The 27,010-nt window shown below is 43.1% G+C and overlaps 1 protein-coding gene across 4 annotated transcripts; it reads right to left on the bottom strand.

The window, feature by feature from the left end:
* RBM5 (RNA binding motif protein 5) lies at window positions 1–27,010 on the bottom strand. Of its 4 annotated transcripts, none has more exons than XM_043590450.1 (25): window positions 26,889–27,010; window positions 25,455–25,525; window positions 23,640–23,805; window positions 22,712–22,867; window positions 18,234–18,303; window positions 17,670–17,743; window positions 15,114–15,197; window positions 13,666–13,726; window positions 12,960–13,025; window positions 12,540–12,700; window positions 11,848–11,945; window positions 11,157–11,244; window positions 10,919–10,996; window positions 10,765–10,837; window positions 9,120–9,205; window positions 8,636–8,720; window positions 8,329–8,420; window positions 5,307–5,468; window positions 4,669–4,818; window positions 4,514–4,585; window positions 3,710–3,889; window positions 3,350–3,424; window positions 1,792–1,889; window positions 1,584–1,713; window positions 1–647 (listed from the first exon to the last, which is right to left on the bottom strand). In XM_043590450.1, the coding sequence occupies exons 2-25, from the start codon at window positions 25,469–25,471 to the stop codon at window positions 522–524; spliced, it is 2,448 nt and encodes an 815-aa protein (XP_043446385.1). In that variant the 5' UTR covers window positions 25,472–25,525; window positions 26,889–27,010; the 3' UTR covers window positions 1–521. The 4 variants fall into 4 exon arrangements, with proteins under 4 accessions (XP_043446385.1, XP_043446386.1, XP_043446384.1 ...); XM_043590451.1 differs by having other exon boundaries at window positions 26,885–26,994; XM_043590449.1 differs by having other exon boundaries at window positions 1,584–1,889.

The raw sequence follows: 27,010 nt of genomic DNA, 5'->3' as shown, positions 1-27,010 counted from the left end.
TCATTTTTCAAGGTATTTCTTTTGTAAAGGAGCCAGATTTGGCAACTAGACTGAAAATCTTCCAAAATTCTGTACAAATGTGTAATATACAAATATACACAAGGCTTTTGCCAAGAAAAGACAGCACAACAAATGACAGAGGCGGCTTTGGTGTCACATACCACCTAGGGCATCTCAACACCCCCTAGCAATGAGAGGGGCTGACGGACCACGACATGGGCTACACATGTAAAACACACTACATTACACTATGTACACTGAAGTATAAAAGACTCACTGTCCCCTTGGCCAGCTCACAAGCCCTCTGGCAGGAAGGAAGGCCATTCACCAGACAGCCCATATAAGGAGAACTCCTTTAAGTGGGAGAACCTTGTAGAATGGAGTGGTTCGCCCTAAAAACTATTAACAGCACAAGGCATGCCCTTAAAGAGACAGGCGCTAAGAGTGAATTCAGGAGATGGACCACTCCTTGTGCTCCGAGGAGCTCATCATCTTTCCTGCCCTCCCTCTCTCTCTGAACCTCACTCCATCTCCGTGAACCGAGCAAACATGGCCTTCCGGACAGCATCTTTGTAGGAATCCGCACCCGACAGTCCGTATGCACTGCCTTTGGCTCCTAGGCCAGCTCCTTTTAGCCGGACTTGAGCCTAGGGGAACAGAATTTCTGTCAGCAGAGGGCAGGTAGGGTGTGGACCGCTTCAACCCCTGCTCATCCAGCAGACTCCCAACTGAAAAGGACCACCCACCAGGGGACAGAAGAGAGGAAGTTTTGGAGACCTGGAGTAGGGTTAAGGACTGAAGGAATAAAATGTGCTAAGGAAGACAGGCAGATGGAGACACATCCTCCAACCCTGTCCCCCAGTGCCTGCTCAGCAGGCTTCTGTACCTATTAAGGGCCCCAAAATACTCCACTGAAGCCTAGGAAGGTCTGGTAATCATGGGCAGATTGTAGCAGGACACCCCGATGGCAGAACTGGCTTGCACAAGATAAACATGGCCTGTAGGAGTCTGACCTAAGCTGGGCTGCCAGGTTAGAGAAGGAACAGTCCCTGGTGGCGCTCTCGTCTAGAAGGCCAGTGGGTGGGGGACTCCTGAACCTGAGATTACATCTCAATCTGAGCTTTGAGCAACTAAAAAAATTTATCATGGATAAAAATCCTACTAAATTGTAACTTGTTTTATACATAACCAAGATCACCTACATGGTGATTAAGAAATTAAAGCACAGTGTACCTTGAAAAAAACCTAATCTAAGCTATCTGGATGAATTAGTGTTCAGTAAGGGGCTGTTTCTAACAGGACATAAGAATATATAGTTCTCAAGACAGCTTTTACCCAAGAAAACCAAAGACCAGAAAAATCAAGTAGGGTACCACACCCATTCCTCTCAAATGACATCTTAAAAGAAGAGTGACATAAAGGAGGGCGGCCGGGAACCAGACTCCATTGGGCTTGCCAGAGGAGATGGCCCTTTATGGTAAAGGTAAAGCTGGCCCCTGGGTCCCAGGCTGTCTGGGTGCTTTGACCTCATCTCATCACCAAAATAAACCTGCAAACCACAGAAGCCCAATCTCACTGCTTACCTCGATGGGAGCTGTGATGCCTTGACACTTTCTTCCCAAACCTGAACCTTCCCGCCAACCCATGGCTTGCAGCATCTTGTTGCCAATGTTACTGTGGTCAATGCCATCTTTGGTGGGCTGCTCGTAATTCCTGCCAGTGGCAAACACACAGTTACTTAACACAGCCACAGCCCCTGCTAATGAAGTGGAAAAGGTACACAACACATACACAGTGCCAGCATCAAATTGCTTCTTGCGCTTGGGCTCTGGAGGTTCTGGAATGCCGTATTTCTCCCGTCTTTCTGCGGCTCGATCTCGGTATTTCATCTACGTGCGAGAAAAAACGCTGTTAAAGACATTCAGACTTGAAGCTGCAACAACCTAATGCACCTAGACTTTGTGATTACCACCTAGTCTGGAGTTTGGCCTTTTTGAGTGGTCTGAAACACCTAACACCTTTGTTTTTTTCCCCTTACTGCACTCAATACCGAAAATGGTACATTTGGGGACCCCTGGGTGGCTCAGTTGGTTGAGCGTCTGATTCTTCATTTTGGCTCATGTCATGATCTCACGGGTTCATGGGATCAAGCCTGGCGTTGTGTTCTGTGCTGATGGCGTGGAGCCATGGAGACTGCTTGGGATTCTCTCTCTCTCTCTCTCTCTCTCTCTCTGCTCGTGTACGCACACCCTCTCTCAAAAAAATGAATAAACTTAAAAAAAACGTATTGAAAAAATGGTCGGTTTGTAGGGATTAACTGTGTGTGGAACCTGGGGCCCACCTACATCTCCAACAAGGAATTTTATTTAATTAGCCGTCACCTGTCAAGCTCTTCAACAGACCTGCTAGGCCGTGGGTACACCCTCCCAGGGTCCTAGAGGAAGAGCAGGGCAAAGATGCCATTCCTCTTACCACTTGGGACAGGCCCATCTCCAGGGACAGATGGCACCACAAACAGTGGAAAATAACAGAAAAGCAAAAGCCCTAATTACAGATAGTCGAACTACAAAATTATCACGTGGTGAAAAATATCAAGTAACTTGCCCAGTGGTTGATTTCTAACCAACGGCCCTCAATTTCTTTTTTTTTTTTTAATTTTTTCTTTTTAACTATTATTTATTTTTGAGAGAGACAGAGCATGAACAGGGGAGGCGCAGATAGAGAGGGAGACACAGAATCTGAAACAGGCTCCAGGCTCTGAGCTGTCAGCACAGAGTCTGACGCGGGGCTCAAACTCACAGGCTGTGAGATCATGACCTGAGCTGAAGTCGGACGCTTAACCGACCAAGCCACCCAGGCACCCCCCTCAATTTCTTTTTAAAGCCTGGCTGGCCCTCAACTTGCCTCATGAACCATCAAATGCCTGTCCATTATTGGCCTCACCTGCTTTTGCTGCCTTCACCCCAAACCCAGTCCTGCCCATTACTTCCTTCTGTATCACTGCGTCTGTCTTATGCCCTGATATCCTCTGGGCCTAATTTGAAGCCTCCCTCGTTGCAGGCCAGAAGAGATCATCTTCTCTTTACTAAAATCCAGTATACTTCACCAGTAAGTATTTGGCATTCACAAGTTGTGAGCAACCTTGAGGATGTGCTTCTGTCCATCCTCATAAAGAGAGGGTGCAGAGTGCTCACAAAGCACCTATAACCTGACATGAGCCACAATGGCCGGGTGACATGTGGTATGACAAATCCTACCTTGCCCCTGGGACCTGGAATTAAGTGCTACAAATAAATGCTAAAAGCAAATACAAGATACTCCTTCTAGTGGCACAGTGACCCTCAATCACCTCTCTCTCCCTTAGCTCCAAGGCTTCCAGCTCCTGCTCACTCAGTCTGGATCGTCGGTAGATATCCATGTTTTGCTGTACAAGAGATTTGACAGACGTAGTAAGAATTCGGACCATCCTAATTTGAAATAACATTATCAACACCTATTTAGTCTAAGAGTCAAAGCCCAATCGACACACTACAGCATGAAAACTAGAGCCTGGTGTATATGGAGCTGCCATGCTCTTTGCCACTCTATGATGTAGAACAGACTACCATCAGAACAGTCTTCTGAAAGGCATTCACTTAACATCAGGGCACCCATATTGCCTCATTGCCTCCCCTCCCTGCCTCTTATCAGCTCAGAGAATCATGGCCACCTTGTGAAGGTCTGAGAGCTGCTGGTGCCTGACCAGGGCGTCTCTGTTAGGGAACTGGCGCCGGCAAAGCAGGCAGGCCATCTTCTTCCAGTCGGCCAGCTTTTCTTCCTCACTCTCAAGTCTCTCTACGAGCTCCTCTTCATTGTCACTGTCACCACTGTAGGCAGCAACCAGACCCCTCTGGGGACAAAAGGGTGGGTCATTGGAAATGTACAGCAGGAAGCAGTGATGACTATGTATCTGGATAAAGCAACGTGTAATCCAAGATGTGTGAGAACTCCCAATGCCCCATGCCATACTTCAACAGTGAAACTGCATTTATCCGGCTGTACAGAACAGTCAGGTCCTCAAGTGCTGGGCCTGACAGCCTGCTGGCACCAAACTCCTGGGGCCCAGGAAAAGTTCCTGGATGGTTGTTTTCAAACTACTCATTATAGATGAAAACCCCAAATACGACAGATCAGGGTAATGGCCCACCCAGACCAGTATCTATCAAGTAAAACACTTTTTATTGTCTTAATTTTCTCTTTCCAAACTGTTAAAACCCTCTATTTACAAATGCAATAAAACTCAACTGAGCTTAGGAATTCAAATTCAGGCTTCATTCAATGCTCCATCTCACTGGCTTTCACCCAGAAAATAAAGCCCTAGACATGGATTCTATGTGCAGAAGCTTTTCAATACCCACCAACAGTGACCACATCCAGTTTTAAGTAGGAATCACATTAGCCAAGATGAAGCTGAGAATCACAGGAAGACACAAACCACAAAAATGGCCTTAAAACACTGGTGGTCCTTCCTTACTTTGAGGGGATTCTCCTCGTCTCCATTTCGCACCAATTCTGGAATGAGCTGCTGCCTTTCAGCTAAGGCTCCCTGGGAAACAGAGAAACAAGTCATAAGCCTCAAGTTTTACTTAAGTTCCCATGAAGAAGTATGGTCATTCCTGCTACTGTTACCTTTTTCTCAAAAAGAGCAAAGCCAGCATCTGCTGCAGCAGACTCTCTCCTCTCTTCTTCCCTCAAGGAATTAACAGGTTGAAAACTGTTTTTAAAATTTTCTTTCTGCTTGTTTAAACTCTTAGCCCAGCGTTCCATGTCTTTAGCGATCTAATGACAAATAACCATGAAAAAAACCATTTAGATATGTGAGTTTAGACAACAGTCAGCCCCTGTGCCACAGTAAGAAGCCATTAAGGATCTCACCTCAATCACGTGCTCTGGAACAAAACCCCCTTTGCCCTTACTTCTACCTACAAATATCTTCATGACACACTATTGCATACAATCAAAATCATTAACGAATACTGCTTGAAAGCCTGTGCAGTGTTCCAAAATATACTTCCTTCTAAGTATGTATATGGGCAACTGACAAACAACTAAAAAATTAAAAATGCTTTATGAACTTAATGTAAATTAAACGTGTGGCCCAGCTTTTGAGAATCCAAATAAAGCTGACAGAGAGGGCACAACTCAAAAAAAAAAAAAAAAAAAAAAAAAAAAAAAAAAGAAAAGAAAAGAAAAGAAAAGAAAAAAAAAAAACTAAGCCCAATACCCCAGAAAGACCTCGAAGTCCCCTGGCTGGGTCATTATTTCACCTGCTGGGCTGTTTTGCTCTTGGGTTTCTCCTTCTTCTCCTTCCCTTCTTTTGCAGGAGGTAGGCCCGTCTGCTGGTGGGAGGTGGACTCCGCAGCTGGCACGTACGTCTCTTTCTCTCCATCCCAGTAAAGGTACTGCTGGGTCAAGGAATTGTAGTAGTACTAGAAACAAAGCACAATTAATGCAGACTTTCTGCTTTGTCAAACCATTAAAGGATCATTTTGTCAAAAAGGCACACAAAATTGTTTTGTCAAAAAAAATTCAACATATAAACATAAAACATGTTGCAGAGCAGTAGTATCTCCTGCTCAGAGAGAAGCTGCTGTATGTGATGGTGTGGTGAGGATGATGAACTGGCCAGTGAAGAGGTACGGAACTTCTTAGACAAAAGTAGAATATGGTTTCTCAACAGTGTAATACCATTAATCTAATCCGTGGGCCTGGAGGGCACCCGAAGAGCAATGTGTCTCACTCCTTTCCATAGACTGTTTATACAAACCAGGAGGCCAGAACAAGTGGTTCAGCAGGAGGTGTTTTTTTTTTTTCAAGATTTTATTTTTTAAGTAATCTCTATACCCAACGTGAGGCTCAAACTCACAACCCTGAGATCAAGAGTCGCATGCTCTGGCAAATGAGCCAGCCAGACTCCCCTTGTTCAGAAGGAGTTTTTAAATCACACATCCTCTGTGACAACCAGTTAACAGCTCATTACTGGGTCCAACCATCAAAACCCTTTGGAAACCCAGGTAACCAAACACAGGGTTGTAAAAAGCCAGTTTGGGAGCCTGGAAGACCAGATCTGATGTATGTCGGATGAATTGCAATGGGAGATAGGTAGCACCTATCTCTCCACTTCTTTCTTCCTTAGTCATTCGCTCTACTCACTCAGCAGGGACCCAGGAGAGACATCTGTCATGTCTCTTCTAGGGAAGGTGGTATGGGTCAGACGCAGAAGTCACAACAAAAACACGGCCACTAAGAAGAACTGCTTGGATAATGGTCAGACTTCACCTCTTCACCAAGCAAGAGGAGCGGAAGAACCACGCAAGGCTTGGCTTGCTCAGGTGGGTCCCTCACTGCTTCACACCTCTTTCTCAGAAACCACAAGCTCTCAATACCAAGTACCTGTTAAAAGCACTTATTTTCCTATTCTATATATACAGCTCCTGGTCATAAGTGTTTATTTATGGAGTGTTAGTGTTGCCTTCCCTCTTCAAAATAATCTACCACTACTAAAAATAAAACATCACCCCACAGATCTGCTAATTTCTACCCTCAAGAAAACATCAGGATGTTAAGTAAAAGAGGCTGGACACCAAGAGGTCACATGTCATCTGACTTCATTTATATGAAATGCTTGGAAGAGACAAATTTGTAGAGACAGAAAGAAAATAGTGGTCACTGGGGTAAGGAGGGACAAAGGAGTGATTGTTAATGGGTACACAGTTTCTTTTTGGGGCAATGAAAGTATTTTGGATTACCAAAATAAATACACAAACACACAAACAAACAAATAAACTTTAAGGGGTGCCTGGCTCAGTCAGTAGCAGCATGCAACTCTTCATCTCAAGGTCATGAGTTTGAGCCCTATGTTGGGTACAGAGATTACTAAAAATAAATTTAAAAAATGTTTTGCAGTTAGTGGTGATGGTAGCACAACATTGCCAGTATATTCAAATTATACATTCTAAATGGTTAAAATGGGTAAATTTTAAGGGTATTTGGCTAGCTCAGTCAGTAGAGCATGAGACTCTTTATTTCATGGGTTGTGAATTCGAGCCCCACGCTGGGTTTATGCAAAAATAAATTTTTTTGAAAAAAATTATGTTTTAATGCTTATTTATTTTTGAGAGACAGAGCACAAGCGGGGGAGGGGCAGAGAGGGAGGGAGACACAGAATCCCAAGCAGGCTCCAGGCTCCAAGCTGTCAGCACAGAGCCTTATGTGGGGCTCAAACTCACAAACTGCGAGATCATGACCTGAGCCAAAGTCGGATGCTTACCGACTGAGCCACCCAGGCGCCCCTATGCAAAAATAAAATCTTAAAAAAAAAAAAGTGAATTTTATGTCATGTGAATTTCATCTCAGTTTTAAAAAATACACAGGAAGAGAAACCACAATTTGAAACTTCAATCTAGGTCTTTACATAATGACTAACAACCACCTATAATAACTTAACAACCTAATCCACGGTAGTACTAGAAGTCTGACTAGTGATTACTGAAGGGGATGGGTACTGACTGACAAGGGGCATAAGGGAACCTTCAGCATGCCAGGAATGTTTTCTCCTGTCAGTGCTGATATATATGAATGTGTATACATATGAACATTCAAAGAAAAGTACACTTCAGCTCTGTATATTTTTCTTCTATTGTTTGAAGTTTATTTATTTTTGAGAGAGAGGGAGGGAGAGAGAGAGGGACAGAGAGAGTGAGTGCACATGAATGGGGGAGGGGCAGAGAGAGGGAGAGGATCCCAAGAAGGCTGGGGCTCGAACTCACGAACTGTGAAATCATGAGCTGAAATCAAGAATTGGATGCTTAACTGAGCCACCCAGGCGCCCCTCGTGTATTTTTCTGTATGTACGTTGTACCTGAAAACATCTTTTTTTAACCTTTAAAAATTAAAATCCTTTTTTTTTCAACTTTTTTTTTTTTTTTAATTTTTGGGATAGAGAGAGACAGAGCATGAACGGGGGAGGGGCAGAGAGAGAGGGAGACACAGAATCGGAAACAGGCTCCAGGCTCCGAGCCATCAGCCCAGAGCCTGACGCGGGGCTCGAACTCACGGACCGGGAGATCGTGACCTGGCTGAAGTCGGACGCTTAACCAACTGCGCCACCCAGGCGCCCCTAAAAATTAAAATCCTAAAATAGAAATTACATCTTGGTGGTTCTGAAGAACTTAAAACTAATCTGGGTCACTTGCTCCTTTGCAGAAGGTATTTCATTTCATGCCTCATAGACAGACTAAGTAAAACAAAGATATTTCTAGTGACGCTGGGGAGGAAAACTGCATTTACCTGCGAGTTGGGGTCATAGTACAGCCCTGTTGTCGGATCATAATAATATCCTGAAGATTCATCATACTGGTAAGTGGATGTGTCAGGCACTGCTGCAAAAACAAAATCCAGCACACGGTCATTCCAGATAAAGAAACTGGCTTTACTTCAAATTCTAAGCCACGGAGATGCAGCAGGCCTTAATGGTCGTCTTCTCTCATATCCCCAAGTGTCCCTCTGACACCCACAAAGGGAGAGGAACTCTTACTAGACACAGACAACAACTAGGACCTTCCAACTGTTAACAGCCCCATGAGGTTTGGCTTACCATATTTGGTACCAGGAACTACACCAGTGGGGGAAGCGGCTGGGGCCTGTGTACTTGTGCTAGTGCTAGGCTGTGCTTCCTCAGTCTGGAAAGAACAGCAGCTTCAATATAATTTCAACTGTAAAGCCTCTTAAGAGAACTAAATCACTGCAATCATCCATCCAGGAGGAAGGGCTCCCCTGACAGACACATTGTAGCAATGATCTAAGGCAATCCTTGAGCAAAACACATGCTGACAACTTTCTTCCTAAAGGTCAAGTCGAAGCATGCAGAATGTATAAATACCCCTTGTTTGGAATCTTATGTTTTAAATACACACTCCAAATTATTTCATTATCTAATACTACCAAACAGAGAGAAGTAAGGTCGGAATGTCTGTGTATTATTCAATCCTGGCTCATACAGCAGGAAAGGATAATACGTGTACAACAAAATAAAGTTTCCCCAACAGTCACCAGTTCTGTATTTAGGATAACAGGATTACCGGAGAGCCAGGCGGATTGGAGGTCTGATTATACAGCTGGGGACTCTGGGACACTACAGCTGCTGAGGTGGTGGTCACTGCTGTGCCTGATGATAAATGATGCATGCAGGGTTAGAAAGGGCCAAGGCAATGAACTCAAAGCCAAATATCTTCATCTGTAATACCCAAACTAGCCTTTGTCGTGAGGTCAGTTACTTATTTATCATCATTATTATTATATGCCTTTTAGGAGAGATAAAGACAGAGAATGAGTGGGGGAGGGGCAAAGAGCGAGGGAGACACAGAATCCAAAGCAGTCTCCTGGCTCTGAGCTGTCAGCACACAGCCGGATGTGGGGCTTGAACCCATGAACCACAAGAGTATGCCCTGAGCCAAAGTCGGATGCTTAAGTGACCAAGACACCCAGTTGCCCCTATTTTGTAATTTTTAGAGAGAACAAGTGAGAATGTATCTGCACATATGAGCGGGGGTGGGGACAAAGGCAGAAAGAATCTTTTTTTTTTTTTTTTAATTTTTTTTCAGCGTTTATTTATTTTTGGGACAGAGAGAGAGACAGAGCATGAACAGGGGAGGGGCAGAGAGAGAGGGAGACACAGAATCGGAAACAGGCTCCAGGCTCCGAGCCATCAGCCCAGAGCCTGACGCGGGGCTCGAACTCCCGGACCACGAGATCTTGACCTGGCTGAAGTCGGACGCTTAACCGACTGCGCCACCCAGGCGCCCCAAAGGCAGAAAGAATCTTAAGCAGATTCCACGCTCAGTGCAGAGCCTGATGTAGAGCTTTATCTCATGACTGTGGGATCATGACCTGAACCAAAATGAAGAGTCTGACGGTCAACCAACTGAGCCTCAGGTGCCCTGATGTATCAGTTCTTAATTCCTACTAAGCATCCTGGAACCTATGACATTTTCGTTTTTATAATCCTACTAGAATGTCACAAAGTTAAATATTCTGTATGACAACTAAAAAAAAAGGAAGAGGAATCCATATCTGGGGTTGAGAAAAGATTTAACCATAAGACTTTTAGAATTCTACAACAAAAAGTAAAGCAAGGCCTTCTTATAATGACCCTTGCGATTGATTTCTGGTCACCAGAATCTAGGGCCACACCCTCCCTGCTCATTTGAACCTATGTGGGCACCCATGATTCCAAACAACACAGAGAGGGGAGATACAAAGCTGAATTCCAAGAACGAATACTCATCACAACATGGGTTTCACACTCTCAGCGACTCAAGTACTTCTAATCTTCCCCAGAACCTTACACACATGGAGACAGCACTGATTGTGCACCGCCACCCCCCCCCTCCCCACCACCTTGCAGGGAAATGGACTCCTGGTTTGGGGTCTAGTTAAAACATCTAATTATTATTTTTTTACATTTATTTGTTTTCAGAGAGAGAGAGAGAGAGCGCGCGCGCGCACGCGGGTGAGCAAGTACACACAGGGGAGGGGCAAAGAGAGAGAATCCCAAGTAGGATCTGTGCTAACAGCACAGAGCCCATTGCAGGACTCAATCTAACGACCGGAAAATCAAGAGTCAGACGCTTAAGCAACTGAGCCCTCCAAGCGCCAAGGACATCTAGTTCTATCTCCTCAACCACAGCTACTTAAACAAAAGGTAAAACAGATGAAGTTTACTACCTGATGCAGATGACGCATCAGATTCCAATCCTCCAGTTTGTTGCTGATAAAACTGTTGGTAATCCTGTGAGTACTGAAGAAAAGTGCACTGTTAAAAGCTGCTGTTCTCAGACATGCTCTGGAGAGAAGGTGGATGTTGGTCAAATCTACCTACCTGAGCGTATTGGGCATAGCCATCTTGGCCTGGCTGCAGGTAACTGTAGTCAACACTGCCTCCTTCACCACTCTGAGACTACAGCATGTCAAAAGAAGAGGACACACAGGTGAGTTTAGTAGACACCAAGGAAAGAAGCCAGGAAGTACTCCCTAAAACTGTCCTTAGAGAGCTTCTAAGACTACTTCTGTGAATTTGGGCACCAACACACTACTTTGACAAAAAACATCTATCTTACCTGGGTGGATGACCACTGAGCTGCAGCAATGGCTGTACTAGCCACAGAGAAGGCGCTGACCCGGTTACCATCTGGGAGGACCAAGTCTCTGAAACCACAAAAATCCAAGCATGTGATTCTATTTCAGTATGCTTCCTATCCATGCTCCCATACTGTCAAGGAAACATCAATTCACTCTAGCCTTTGTCGGGAACTCTCAAATGCTAGCAAGGCCTCATTTCAGAGCAGAAAGGGGTCTCCATGGGCCAATTCCTCAGTGGGCAAATGTCTCTGTAGTGTCACCATTTTACTCTGTATCCTGCCATCTAGTAAGGTATCTGCTGGATGAGTAATGACACTTCAAATGGGACATTTATATCTCTAGACTAAAGCTTTCTCTATACGAAGCTTCTGGAAGGAAAAGATTATTTCCAGATGGGTTTGCACCACCTTGAAGCTGTTTGCATAGCACATATTCTCAACCCATCTGCCATGTCTGCCTCTGTCCTGCTTTGTAGTTTTCCAGCAACTAGTTCCTCAGGACAGGAAAGAATATGTTTTAAGAAAGACAGCTGACTCCCTCCTGACCTTGGCAACCAGGGAGGATTGTGTCTCAGGGAGGAGAACATGGGCTTAGGGTACAGTCAGCAAACCATCCCTGGGCAAGTGTGCAAGTACAGCAGTTTGAAATAAGGACAATGAAGTTACTCACTTTCTGGCACTTTTCGCAAAATCAACCCCAATAGTTTTGCCGTCAATTTTCAAAGGAGGATGGAGACTCTGTAATATCTGAAGAAGCTGAGAGGCATCCTGAAGGAGAAGGTCAAGAAAGACCATTTTGTCCTATAATTTAAAATCGCTCCCTACCACCTACCCCATTCAAAGAAATACAGCTTTCTATTAAAAAAGAACAGTAATTCATAATTGTTTGTACACACGAAACCTCAAGGAAAAAATACAGCCCTCTTTCCTCCAGCACATGAAGGCATTCCTTATTATTAAAGGAGTAAATGCTAAATCAATCTAAAACAAAGCAAGAAGGAAAAATTAAAGTGTGGCTCAAAACTTCAGTTCTGCCAATCATTCACAGGTATACGCATTATTTTTACCACTTATCAAAGTAACTGGTCCTCTAATTTAGCACTACAATAACTATCATTACGTAGTCTTGAACTTTGGGTTCCAGGAGCCTTACAGAGAGTACTACTTTTAGATGAACCACATTTGTCTCTTAAAGCCCAGTTTATTTAATTTTATTCTAGAGAGAACATGAACAGAGGAGAGAGGCAGAGGGAGAGACAATCTTGAGCAGGCTCCATGCTCAGTGTCGGCTGCCTAACTGACTGAGCCACCCAGGTGCTCCAAGCCCAGTTTCTCTTAAAAGAAAAGATTCAGTGAGCTCACCATTGCAGAGGACAGCTGCACAAATGCGAAGCCTCTGTTCTGCTGGGTCTGTTTATCTTTTATGAGGCGAATGTTATTGACAGCTAAGGATGCATAGGGAGACAGCGCTGTCATGATGGAATCCACCACAGTGTGCGGGGCTATGTTTCGAAGTATGATTGCTGGAGGTGAAAGAGACAAATAACATGTATGTGCATTACCACCACCAATGCTTTTGAAGGCAGGCTCAAGTACAAACACATAAATTGATTTGGGAGGTTCCTAGTGTATCTTGCACTTTGACATGGAGAAGATTCTAAAAACCAATCTTTCATGGGATAAACTAAAGCTAATGTTGGTCATTAAAAAAGTGTAAGAGCACAAAAACTCCCAACTGAGGTCAAGTAATACCATAAAGGCCAAGAATATACTGGAACTTACTATCACAGTAGTAATCCACAGACTGAACAGATTCTGTGGTTCCAGGGGGCACTTCCTGTTCAGAGTCTACAAGAAGGGGAGGAGACAGGGGGAGTCAGTTACTGAAGACAAACAAATAATAAACCAGTATTTTTTTTTTAGTAAAGAAATACATTCAAACCCCGAAGTTTTAATTGTAAGCAAATGTAGTAGCCATTTTTTTCTTTTTAAACCATCTGTGGCTATAATAAAACATCATTAATTTTGACACGATACATGTGGAATGCAGAAACTGGGCTGGAGAGGACTGACATTACCTTGGTACTACAGAAAAACAGATTCAAAATGCAAACCAGGTGAGCAGACTTAATTTTGGAAAATAAAGGAACTCTCTGCACACACAGTCATCAGAAGCATTTCCCTAACACAAGGTAAGCAAGTTTACAGAAGATACATGACTTCCTGAAATGCTTTACAATCTATACCACAGACAACCTAATTAGTCAGGTTTTTGGTTTGTTTTTTTTAAGTTTATTTTTGAGAAATAGTGTGCATGCAGGGGTGCGCTATCATCATGGAGCCTAACTTGGGGCTCAAACCCATGAACTATGAGATCATGACCTGAGCCCAAACCAAGAGTTGGACACTCAATCAACTAAGCCACCCAGGTGCCCCCTAATTAGTCAGGTTTTCAATGCATATTCCAAATAGCTGAATTTGGGCTTACCAAACTTGTCCGCTCCACACCGGAAGCATTTTAGTCTTTTCCTGAAATTGTTAAGGCAGCACTGGAAGAAAAAAAGTTTTCTCTGTAATTATTTCTCACAGTAGGCCAGGCTTACTAGTGATGAGGTGGGTTAGGGGCTACAGGGCCATGGACAAGTCCCAGTAAGCAAATAAAAAAGCAGAGAGTGATAACATGTAACCAAGACAAAAGGGCATTCACCTAAAAATTTTAAATGTAAAATGTTTCAGTATGTGAATTCTAACAAGAAAAACAAATCTTGACATAGTTTGAAGTAGAATTCCCTTTTTATCAAGTTGAGGGAAAGTTTAAGTTCACCCAAAACCCTACAGCAAACAGTGGCAAAATTTGTTCTTCAATCAGAAGAGCACTCACTATATGGACCACTCTATACACACAAGCAAGATGTGAATGGAATACTGTCAAGCCCCCTTCTGGAAACAGTAGACGTGAAGAACAATGAATCGGAATACTCTCAGAATGGCAAGCTCAAATGGTGCAATGCTGACAGGACTACAATATTTCTGCTTTTAAATTTCTTTTTAGTATTATTATTTTTTCTTTAAGTAAGCTGTATGCCCAACGTGGGGCTTGAACTTACGACTCTGAGATCAGGAGGTGCATGCTCTATCGAATGAGCCAGCCAGGTGCCCTGACAGAACCATAACGGATCTTACATAACTTGAGCAGAGTCAGAAGGATTTTGTTAATGTAATTAAGGACTATGCCACAAGTTGAGAGCTCTAGAAATCAAGAAACAGTAAAGTGGAACAAACCTAAAATCCTAATTGAAACACTGAGCTTAGAACCTGGATCTCCCCCCAACCCCCCAAATATTTATTTACTTATTTTGAAGTCAGAGCAAGCGAGCATGAGTGAAGGAGAGGCAGAGAGAGAATCCCAACCAGGCTCCACGCTGTCAGCACAGAGGCTGATGCAGGGCTCGAACCCATGAACTGTGAGATCATGACCTGGGCTGAAATCAAGAGTCAGACGCTCAACCAACTGAGCCACCCAGGCAACCCCAAACCTGGATCTTTTTTTTTTTTTCAACGTTTATTTTTGAAAGAGAGAGACAGACAGTGTGAGCAGGGGAGGGGAAGAGAGAGAGAAGACACAGAATCTGAGCTGTCAGTAGGAGCCCAATTGAGGCTCAAACTTGTGAACCTTGAGATTATGATCTGAGCTGAAGCCGGAGGCTTAACCGACGGACCCACCCAGGTGTCCAAGAACCTGGATCTTAAAAAAATCTCTAATGTTCTAGGGATTCTAGTACCTGCACAGGAGGATGAAAAGAAAGTCATGAACCAGGAAAATCACCCTATGATAAAAGCTGGTGATTGTATACTTTCTAGCTTCCTTGTTCAGACAGACAAAGAGAAAACAAAACTTGAAGGAGTTTGGTCTATCTGGGAAGAACACATGCTTACCTTGTTACAAAGCCAATCTTCAAACTTAGGTCTGGGATTGCTATAATGCATCGCAATGTGCTTTCCTTGAATCACTAGCTTTTTCTGTAAAAAAAGAAGTAACTAGTTATTCCCATTGTGAGGAACATGTGTCCATTTTCCCAGGGCAGAGCACACTTCGGAAAAATCAGTGCTCTGGAATTAAATGGACAACATACGGGGAGGACCAACCACCGCCACCTATACTCTGCCCATCCAATCCTTCAGATAGGCAGTAAGAGAATGGGATGCGGAGTAAAGGTAAACGGAGTCAGGGAGTGCTGAGAAAGCTGCCAAACTCTAACCGCTGACATGCACCAGGCCGTGTCTCCAGCAGAGACAGAAGTCCTAACATTCAGCATTGCCAGGCTGCCCGAGAGTGACAGTCTATTTCAAAAAGCAGAAGACACAACTCTCCCAGTTCTGAGATTGCCTACTTTAGCCTCAGCATGGTGTCCTTGGGCTTCGCTTCACTTTTCCCCCAGTCCCCCGTCCTTATGTAAAGTAAAAGCCTTTCTATTTTCCCTTTCCCCAAACTCCTGCTTCAGCATGTGTCTGTCCTCTGGGGGACGAGGGGAGGGGAGCTCATTTTTAAAGGGAATCTGGTTACTTTTTCTTAGGAGGGCCTATTCTGAATGCCATCCACTCTAAAGCAGCTAAATGAGATTTCTTCCTGCCAACTGAAACCATGTCATGTCCTAAGTGATGGATGTGTTTTTCACTGAAATACATGGTACTCTCTTCAGGATGAGTAACCAGGAGGCCAATGAAGTTTCTTCAGGGGGGTCGGAAGAGTTTATAAATGCATACACCACCTTACCCTTCAGGTCAACCATGTGACTAAAAGGGAATCAACTTTGAAGGTCAAAACTCCAAGCTCAATCAGTCTAGCCAAGAGTATGTATATCCAGCACCTGCCCCCAAAGAGCCTTCATTTAACAGGAGCATCTTTTCTTCTTTTTCTTCTTTTTTTTATTGGGGCGGGGGGGCAGGAGGGGGGAGGGAATGGGATGTTCTGACAATATCAGAACAGAATTAGTAGGAGGTTAGATATCCAAATTTTTAAAAGGAGTCTAACCCCTCTAAATATACATACTGTTGAGCAATTTGGTTCTTGCAAATCCTGGAAGAGTTAAGACATGCTGTGAATGTTGTCTCTGCATTATCTAAAGGCAAGACTGCATGTCTGGCCAAGAAGGAAAAAGCTGAAGGGCCATCCACTCACTGTGTTGTACAGAAACAAAAATGAAGCTGGGAGATATGTCAACAGATCATCCCAGTAGGAGGGGTGTGTGCTGGGGGAGACTCCAAACTATCACTGAGTCCCTAATCCTATTAGCCTTTTATTTCTGGAGTGAATTTGAACTGTAATGAAATATTACACAGTAACTTAGCTTTGTATACATTAAAATTGTGGAGATCTTTTTAAATGTCTTGTGGGTTTTAATTTCTTTGGAGTTTTAAACTCCCAGGCAAGTCATTCTGATACCTCCACTGCATCAAAAGATGCTGTCACATCAAGAAAGCAGACTCACATGAAGCTTGTGTTTATATTCTATATTTACTAGTATGATGTCCATGGTATGAAATGAATGAAACTTCAATTTTAAGATCAGGCTGTCACCTCTGGGTTAAGAAAATGAGAGGCTTAAAAATCTAACAAATCAATCAAAATGATACCCTCATTAGTGAGTCTTGTTATATTACTAAAGAATATAACTCTTATTTATGGGTGACAAATAAAATGCTGCAGAAAAGCAACATAATGAGTTAAGCAAACTTCTCAGAACGCATTTGGTTAAGGCATTCAACACTGTGCTATGGAGTTCTGGCAAAAAATGTTACTGAAGTGCCAAGTACTGAACGTTTTCTTGACAAACTGTAGAACACTTCAGTTAATGCTACATCAAAGAACCATCAATGATTTGCTTTCAACGGACTTTAAAAGGCATTCTCAGGGAGATTAGAACGTTAATGCCAGTTTAACTAGATTAGACAGCAGCAGGACACTAGCTCCCAGGCTAATCTCATCAGACTTATTGTTCATAAATTCCACGGAGGTCCTTAAATAGTCCTGAAGACCCATACGAACAGTTATGCCTCCAGGAGGCTTATGGTCTCCAAGCAGAAATAAGGAATCACTTACAAAATGCCAGTAGCAGACTTCTACTATATTCTCTTTACTGTCGAATCGAGAGTTGGGTATTTTAAGATTACTCTCAATGGACATAATGAATAGGAACATAATCAGTAGGGGAAAAGGGAACATTAAGATGTTTTGGTAATCACCAGACAGGTATTCAGTGATTAACAAAGTCCTGCCAGGCAGCCATGTTTAAAGGCAGAGCACATTCTGCAATGCAGTCCTTGCTGCTGTTATTTATTCTAATAATATCAATTTTAATATATACAAAGCTTTTCTTTAAAAAAAAAATCACTCCTTTGGAACAAACCACTCCTTCAACCTTTTTTTTTTTTTTTAAATTGTACAGACTTGTTCCATTTTCATGAATATCTAGACTTGGTGAGTGAAGCAACCTGATTGGCTTCCATCCAGCTGGTAGCATCTTGCAAGTGATAAAACTCCACGAAGGCGAAACCACGGCTTACACCTAGAGACAGCATTCAGATATAGACGGGATACTCGTGTTAGTCAGTTCCTTTATAACAGGTGAATCTCTCTCCCACTGCTTCAACACTGCGTGACAAAGCCAATTGGGAAGCAGCTTTACAAATGTGACTTGACTTGGGGATCTTCTTGATACTTTGCCATGGCAAGGAACCAAGCCGCCTGAACTAAGTGCCACTCGATTTGATTCCACGCTTAAAAAGTAACCATGCAACCGACTACAAACAGTCAAACAAGGAGTTTATAAATCACTACTTACCGAAGGAAAAAAAAAAGCCCCTAAAAACAAAGTTTTTAAAAAGGTCCTCAGGTGCTCTCTAATATCGTTTTCAAAGAGTCACATTCCTTAGCCATGGCAAACCTTTCATTCTGAATTCATGTGCTTGAAGACTGGGGGAATCAGGATGGTCTTTAGGGGCTGAGGTGGGAATGGGGAAGAGAGCCAGAACCGCCGGAACTAAGCAAGCTCTCACCTGTTTTCCTCTTCATCAGCCTCACATCCGCAGGCTGAGGGCCTTCAAAGGACTCCATCATTTCCCGAATCTGCAGAGTTTTACACGTTTATAGTTAAAGCTTCAGCCACAAACTATTCCACATCAAAGAAAATTCAAGGACCAAGAACTGCATCAACTGCTTTAATCAGCCAAGTTTTTAACTTCTATCACCAAAATGCAATTATTCTAAACATGGAAAAAAGGGAACGCTTCTCACAGAAATGAAATGCATTAGAACAGCCTCAAACGCATTCTTTTTTTTTTTTTTTTTCCCCTCAAATGCATTCTTTATATGCTGCCTGGGGATTTCCCTGAGGTACAAGTATTTATGTTATAAACAGTCTTGCCCACGGCATGCTGTCCTGCAAGCTTCTCTCCTCTAGTCTCACTTTGCTGTCCTTTGTTTAAAGGACCAGAAAGAAAATGAAATTTAGAAGAGGCAAAGAATGTGCTATTGTCCTCTAAAGTATATGATCAAGAATCAATAGCCAAAAACACAAGGAACTCTCTCAAACATTTTTTGCACAATACGAAAGAAATAATTTTCTTATATTTACATTAGTGGTGAAAACTAACAAAGCTCATAACATTCCTAGGCTCCTAATAGGTCAAGCAATAACTGGGCCTAGAAAAATGAATTTGGGCTAGAAGGTTTGTTACTGATGTCAGACCAAGCCCTTACTACAAAAGGCAATGAAATACCCTAATCTCTTTATCAATCATGCCAGGTAGCAATACTCCTAGGAAAAAAAAACCAGGGCCAAATTTGTGAGACGAAGTCTCCAACTTTCCATAATTACGTGCAAAGGCTATGGGATTATACACTATCGATCCTCATTATTTGTGCATTCTGTGTTTGCAAATTTGCCCGTTCACTGAAATTTGTAACTCCAAATCAATACTTTTGGCACTTCCAAGTCATCTGTGGACATATGCAGGAGAAGGAAAGGTTTGAGTCACTTGATGCACCTGTCCCAGGCCGGGGTAATGTTTTGCCTGGTTTCAGCTTTCATAATGTAAGCACGTATCTTTTTCACTATCTATTTAGTGCCAAGTATATCACATTTTTGTACCTTTGGTTGATTTCACTATCCATATATCTACCTAGTTGTTTAGTTTTGAAGTAATCTCTGTACCCAGCATGAGGCTTGAACTCACAACCCCTGATATTAAGAGTCACATGTTCTACCAACTGAGTCAGCCAGGCGCCCTGGTGATTTCACTATCTAAAATGGCCCTCCAGGGGCGCCTGGGTGGCGCAGTCGGTTAAGCGTCCGACTTCAGCCAGGTCACGATCTCGCGGTCCGGGAGTTCGAGCCCCGCGTCGGGCTCTGGGCTGATGGCTCAGAGCCTGGAGCCTGTTTCCGCTTCTGTGTCTCCCTCTCTCTCTGCCCCTCCCCCGTTCATGCTCTGTCTCTCTCTGTCCCAAAAAAAATAAATAAAAAAAAAAACGTTGAAAAAAAATAAAATGGCCCTCCAGGGGCACCTGGGTGACTCAGTCAGTTGAGCATCAACCCTTAATTTTGGGTCAGGTCATGATCTTAGGGTCATGGGACCAAGCGCCGTGTTGGGCTCTGAGCTGAGAGTGAAGTCTGCTTAAAATTCTCCCTCTCTCTCTCTGCCATCCCCCCACTTGTGCTTTAAAATAAAACAATAAAAAAATTTAAAATAAAGAATAAAATGGCTCTCCAAATGTAGTGCTCGAGTTTCTGTCTAGTGTTCCTGAATGCAAGAAGGCTATGATGTCCCTTACAGAAAAAATATGTATGTAAGACAAGCTTCATTCAGGCACAAGTTATAGTGTGGTTAGATGTGAGTTCAAGGTTTATGAATCAACAATATATATTAAATAAGGTATCTCTAAACCAAAATGCACCTAAAACAAGGTTATGTATTGATCTGTTGATGAAAATGTTGTGACCAGAGGCTCACAGGAACCTAACTTTGTATCTTCTCTAGGAGTGATAGTTCAGTATTCAGTATGCTATTTGCAATGACTTTATAAACCGACCATAACCACCCCAAAGAAAGAGAATCGACTATGTCTATTTTTTCCACAGAGTAGAAGTTCTACACAGAGCCAGACCCCACCATGTGACTCAGGTCCATGCTTAGTAATAACTAACTGGTCATCAGAATAACTAAAGATAGTTACTACAAAAGCAGTGGTAACAGTAACATATAGTAACATAGTAACTAAAGATAGTTATTGCAAGAGTTCATGTCAGTCAGGGGGAGGGAGGGCTAAACAAAAAAAGATAAACAATAATGAAAATGATAAACTGAAGTCCAGGAGATTAAATACTATAATTTTAAAATGTTTTAAAACCTCAACAAATGAATCTGCTAAGAATACTACATAATTTGGGGGCCTGAGAAATTCTACTTTGAAAACCAGCCTTCTTATGGTAGGCGATTCTATTTCCCTGAAGAAGCCTGAAATACAAAAGCATTACAATCTTGTTTCACTGCCAGCAGGGAGGTTCCCCAAGTCAGCTAGAGCACTGCTTCTCCATGCTACTCACTTCCTCTGCAGACTCCCAGGATCACAGGTCAGCAGACTACTCAAGGGAACAACCTGCTTAACAAGCAAACTTTCCTAAATGGACTCCTCCTGCATTTCCTGCATCTTATTCTACATGCCCACCGTTGCCCCTACCTGTGCTCATCTCTGCCTTCCCTGTCTACCCACTACCATTCTTTCCTCCAACATTCTAACTTGCATAGCTTTTGCTACTAGGAAAAGCCCTTAGTACCTTTTTTTTTTTTTTTTTAATTTTATTAGAGAGAGAGACTGTGCATGCACAAGCGGGCAAGAGGAACAGAGGAAGAAAGAATCTCAAGCAGGCTCCATGCTGAGCATGAAATCATGACCTGAGCTGAAATCAAGAGTCAGAAGCTCTAGTGTTTACACCAACTGAGCTACCCAGTAACTTTATACTTAGCTGGGCTTTTAAAGATTCCAGAGCCTGGCCTCAACAGCACCTTCCCACATCCCTCACCCCTGCCAAAAGCCTTTAACATCAGCCAAATCAACCTGGTTCAATGCCTTGACTAAATTCAGAATCTATTTCCAGGTGTGCTTATGTTACCCTACTGCCTAGAAGTGCAGTCTACACCTTTCCCCCAGTTCTCCACCAAACCCAAACATTTCTTTCTATCCCTCAAGAATCAGTTCAACTAAGATCTCCCTGGAACCCTTCTTTACCCCCCACTAATAAAACCTCCCTTAAACCTCCAGAGACATTAAGAAAAAGGGGGGGGGCACCTGGGTGGCTCAGATCTGGTGGCTCAGATCTGTCCAACTTCAGATCAGGTCATGATCTCACGGTTCATGGGTTCGAGCCCCACCTTGGGCTCAGTGCTGACAGATTGGAGCCTGGAGCCTGCTTCGGATTCTGTCTCCCTCTCTGTCCCTCCCTGGCTCGCACTCTGTCTTTGTCTCTTTCTCAAAAATTAACAAACATTAAAAAAAAAAAAATTTCTACTCCAGGGACACCTGGGTGGCCCAGTTGGTTAAGAGTCTGACTCTTGGTTTCAGCTCATGTCATGATCTCAGGGTCAGGAGTTCCAGCCCCGAGTCAGGCTCCAAGCTGACAGTACAGAGTCTGCTTGGGATTCTCTCTCTCCTCTCTTTGCCCCTCCTCTGCTTATGCCTGCTCTCGCTCTCAAAATAAGTAAGTAAACTTTAAGTAATAATAACCTCTACTCCCAACATGGGGCTTGAACTCACAACCCCAAGTTCAGTAGTAGCATGCCCTACCAAGTGAGCCAGTCAGGCAGCCCTTTTTCTTTCTTTTTCCCCCCACCAGGACATTCTGCAGAACCTCTTTCAACAGGACCTCTTCTAACACCAGTCTGCCTAGTAGATCAGGGAAGGCTTCACATAATGGAGACTTCAAGCAGAAAAAGGCACACTGGTAGAACAATGAACATATTTGAAGTGGCCTGCAGGGGAGGCAGGTGGTGGATGTGGCTAGAAGGAATGGGTGAGGGCCAGAGATGCCAGTGAAAATCAGATAGCACCCAGTATACCAAGGCCCTTGTTGGCCAGTTCTAGGAGTGGGGAGCCAAGTAATGGCCTTCCTTTTCAACAGGGTTCTTAGGTCTCAAATGGATAGTATAATTTTCATCAAATCAAAGGTGGCCAGATCATGAAGAAAATGTTTTTGCTGATACATCCTCACTAAGTAACCAATTCAATAAAAATAAAAATAAAAAACTACCTTCTAAGGGCTATTGAAGGAATAAGACCTCCTCTACCTTGAGCTTCAAAGTCTAAATATAAATGGTAATTAACTTCTGAACCAAGTTGAAAGAACTCCATCCTAAAGACAGAAATATACTTCACTAGCTGAGATGTTAGCTTGAGATAAAACAATAGCACATAAAATGGCAGAAGTTCCAAATCGGTTGTGCCTACTGGACTGCTCATTGTAACTGCTGTCTCCCCTTACATCGCTCTCTGTGATGGTGATGGGAAGCCCGCGCAGCATGATGGTCTTGCTCTCCCTCTCATCACTGATGTCATGCCTGTAGTCATGCTCGCCATAGTCACCATCTGAATGGTAGCCATCTTCGGATCGGTCACTGTTCCTTCTTTCGCGTTCTCTCTGATTTATAATAAATAAAATTACAATTAAAATCACAGTGGGTTTATATTCTTTGATCCAGGCCCTAGGAATTTATCTTTAGGAACAACAGAGAGGATACTGAAACTCTATGATGATGTTCACTGTAGTGTTTCTAAAACAAACACAAAAAACAAAACAAACAAAAAAAACAACAAAAAAAGAAGGGCCATAACCATTAGTTCAGGAAGAATGGTTTAACAACTCACTGTACAGTACACTAACACACAGTGAAATACTACATGACCTGTCACAATATGAAGATTGTATGCATGAAAAAAAAAAGCCCTGCATAATTATATGGGCAACACAATTACTTCTAAACAAAGCTCTATTTACATATAGAAGAGAAATGAGAAAAAAACTATGGTGACTGAAACTACAACTTTCAGAAGTAGCATCTGAGGCACAGTGTTGGTATATTATTACGCTCCAATTGCCTCATCTTTAAAATGGGAAGACATGTACCGTAAGTTGTAATGAGACCTACACGAGTTCATGTAAGTCAAGTGCTCAAAAGAGTGCCTGGTGCACGGTGAGCCCTATGTAAATCCTGGCCAGTAATTTCTATTACCAGAGGCTCAGCTGTCTTTGAGGGTTAGAGTTATCTCAACAGATTTCAGAATAATAGAATTTGAATATAATACTCAACAGAGTTCTACACTTGGTATACTTATTTCATTTCCAGAATCTTAAAGGCTTTGTGCATACAATTCATAATCTAACTATTTCACACCAATTGCTGACCACTCACCTCTGGGCTATCATAGTCTCGGTAGTCGTCGTATCTGTCGCCCCTCCGATCATCACTAGATCTTTTGTAATCTGAGTCCCTCCGCCTGCTTCTGGATTCACGCTCATCCCGGTCATCCCTGTCTATGATGGAACCGTACCTTCCACTACGCTCTGTTCTACTCACTCTGCCAGGGAAAATAATTTTCATTTACTCTAAAGTAAATCACATTTTATACCTTTAGAAAACATGGTAGAAAACACATACCCCTACAGCTCAGTTTATAAGATACCAAAATAGTTTAAAGTATCCCTCAAAATGTGATCACCAAATTCTAGTTTATAAAGACAACTACTAGGAAAAACATCTAAATTCCTTAAAGGAAAAAATAACTTTCAGGAGATAATGCTAAATCTGAAAATATGGGTATCAAATGTCTGGGTTTAATATTTTTTTACAAAGGTCAGGTTGTCCAAGTTTATCCTGCATATTCCCAAGCCTGTAGTCTACACACATATCACCCCTTCCATCCCTGATTCAGATCTTAGTGATCAAAAATAGGAAGAAAGCAATTTTTAGCATTTCACCCAATTTCAAAGGAGAGAGTGTTCTGACTCATCCACTCTCCAGGGTATCACACTACTGGGAAATGGACCAACAACCTGGATGAATTAAATTAGTTTTTGTTTTTTGTTTTTTTTTTTTCCTTATCAGGCAGTTAACCAAGTTCATTTGTTACTAACTAGTACCAGCAGAGAACATCATTTCCTAGAACATCTGGTTTATTTTTGGTTTCTCGGCAGCGTTAGGTCTCACAGGAAAATCTAATAACAAGAGGCTTAATCCCATTTGACCAAAGATCTAGTTTTTTCATAAACTGTTTATCAGGTTCATAAAACCATGTAAGGATAAGACAAAGGAAAGGCTTAGAAGTGCCTCATTTAGAAAATACAAATTTACTAAAAAGAAACCAACAGAACAAGTAATCTAGGACTACTTCATGATGTGAACTATAGGGACTGGAAACCCTAAAAGGGTAAATGTTAGTTTAGTAAGTTATTTGGAACCACAGACTGCTAACACAGCATTAGAATAATGACATCACGTGACAAGAACTTTTCCTGAGTCTCTTTGGGCTGTTAATTTGATTTGATCTACCACTGGGACCAGCCTGAATACTGAGGAGGAATGAATAAGTAAAAGTCGAGTATTCAAATCAAATGGTCTGGGTGGGAGAATCCCCAGATGACAGAGCAGCCAAATGCTGTCATCTTAATTTTCTACTAATTCTTTAGCAATTTTTCAATTCATTTATTTTTCATGTAATCCATAGTCCAGAGCTTCTATAAATCTGGATCATCCTGCTATGGAGTGGACAGTAACAAGAACTGGCATTCACTGATTGCTTGCTACAGCCGGGTACTATGTAAAGTGGCAGACTGTATGATCTCTCCTGGCTTTTGCACAGGCTGTTTTCCACACTGGGAACTCTCAGTGAACCACTCCACCCTGCCCTCCTTTATTCTTACTTATCCTCAGGCTTCACCTTAAAGATTACTTTCTCCAGGAAGCTTTCCTAGATGTCTCCAGGAAAACACATGCTTCCTATGTGTTCTAGCAGCACCCTCGACTTCTTTTATATAGCAGAGTTCACACAGTACTTCAATTCTTTCACTAAGCCACCTGATTGTGAGAGCAAGGCTCATGAAGGGGCTAACAGCAATGCCTGGCACAAAATAGTCCCTTACATTTGTTTGATAAACAATCAATTTTTAACAAGTAGTTCAGTTTCCCAATGAAATGTTGTGAACAAAGACAGGTACGCTAGTAACTTACCGTTTGTCTGAACCCATTGTCCTACTGAAGATGTAGCACTCTGCTCCAAAAGGTTCAAATTTTGTTTTTTTCTAGGAAATAAGAGAGACTGATCACTGAAAATTTGAGAGATCATTTAAGGCCATCATTCCATAAGCTAGGACACTGCTGAGGTTGGAATTTCATCAAATTATTAACAGTGATTATACAAGGTGGCGGCGGGGAGGTAGGAGAGAAGGGAGGTGGGAATCAACTGTCAATATTGAAATCACACTAAGGTTTTACTGAAATGAGCACAGCAGGAAGATAAGGCATACTTTAAAATATTAGATTTTCTATTTGATAACAAACTCATAAAAGAATACAGGAAAAAAACTCCTTCCCTTCCCCTACTTTAGGATTACAAAGCAAAAAAGGCAGAGATGCAATCAGCTCCCTGTGTTCTAATCAAAGCAACTCCAACGGGGTAGTTGACCTTTTCAAAACATTAATCAAAGTGTCTTTATTAATACAAGCAGCAACATGAAATTCAGTATTTTCTGATGAAAAGTTGAAACATTTTAGAAGCCAGAATGCCGTGCTGATTGAAATCTCCATTTATAACGTAACGGCTGATCCAAAGCTATTTCATATTTCAGTAAGACAAGAGCAAACCTCGACACGACTTAATTTCTCAGCAACAATAACCACCACAAGCCCTTGAGGCGACCAACTAGGCCCCGCAGCGCCCTGGTGGTAATAAAACATCACACAGCTAGACCGCGTTCGATGCGTGCGAGGTCTGAGAAACTAGTTACAGCCGTCCCTGGCGCCTGTTCCGGAGCAGGCGCTCAACGAACATTTGCTGAATTAATAAAAGGAAGAGAACCACCTGGGAGAAATAAGGTCCTGAGCAGAATCTCAGATGCCGCCCCTTGTGTCTCGGGCAGCGCCTGGACCCACCTCCGTGGGGTGTTGCAGCCGAGATGGCGGCGCCACTGCCTGCGCGACCCACTCCGGCGTCCGGCTTTCCCTTTCTGCCTGCACATGCCCCTCCCGAACCCCAAGAGGCTCCCAGCCCGCAGATCAGCCTTCACCGAACCTCCTCCTGGATAGGCGGATTCAACTGCAGCTGCGGGGCGATGGCGGCTAAAAACTGCCGGACACCCCTGAGAAGTACCCGAAGGACAGGCGATGGCTCCACATTCAGCTGGGTTGGGGAGTTGGAAATGCGTTCCGGCAGGGGTACAGTCAAGCGCCCGAAAAAAAGTGGGCCTCAGGTTGGGCGGGAGGACGCCCTCCGAGAGCTGACAGCGCAGGCGGCGAGCAGGGGCGCGGCCCTCCAATGCTTCGGGTAGCTACTCTAGAGATGCAGCTGGGACTGATCGGCCGCCGCCCGCGGCTGTCAGGGAAGCTGCATGAGGCTTGCCTCAAAAGCATGAACTGCCGGTCTTTACGGGTGGCTGCCGCACTTACCCCCAGGAGAGACCGAAGTGGCAGAAATAGCGGTTTTGTGCCCCAGAATCTCCAACAGGGTACGGCTGCCTCACAAAATGGCGCCTCGGCCGACGGCCGTCTCCTACCCACAGTACCTCGCG

Source organism: Prionailurus bengalensis, chromosome A2 (assembly GCF_016509475.1).
Source record: "Prionailurus bengalensis isolate Pbe53 chromosome A2, Fcat_Pben_1.1_paternal_pri, whole genome shotgun sequence".
Lineage (NCBI taxonomy): Eukaryota > Metazoa > Chordata > Mammalia > Carnivora > Felidae > Prionailurus > Prionailurus bengalensis.
Note: the sequence above shows the minus strand (reverse complement) of the source record. Positions and strands in the feature narration are given on the sequence as shown.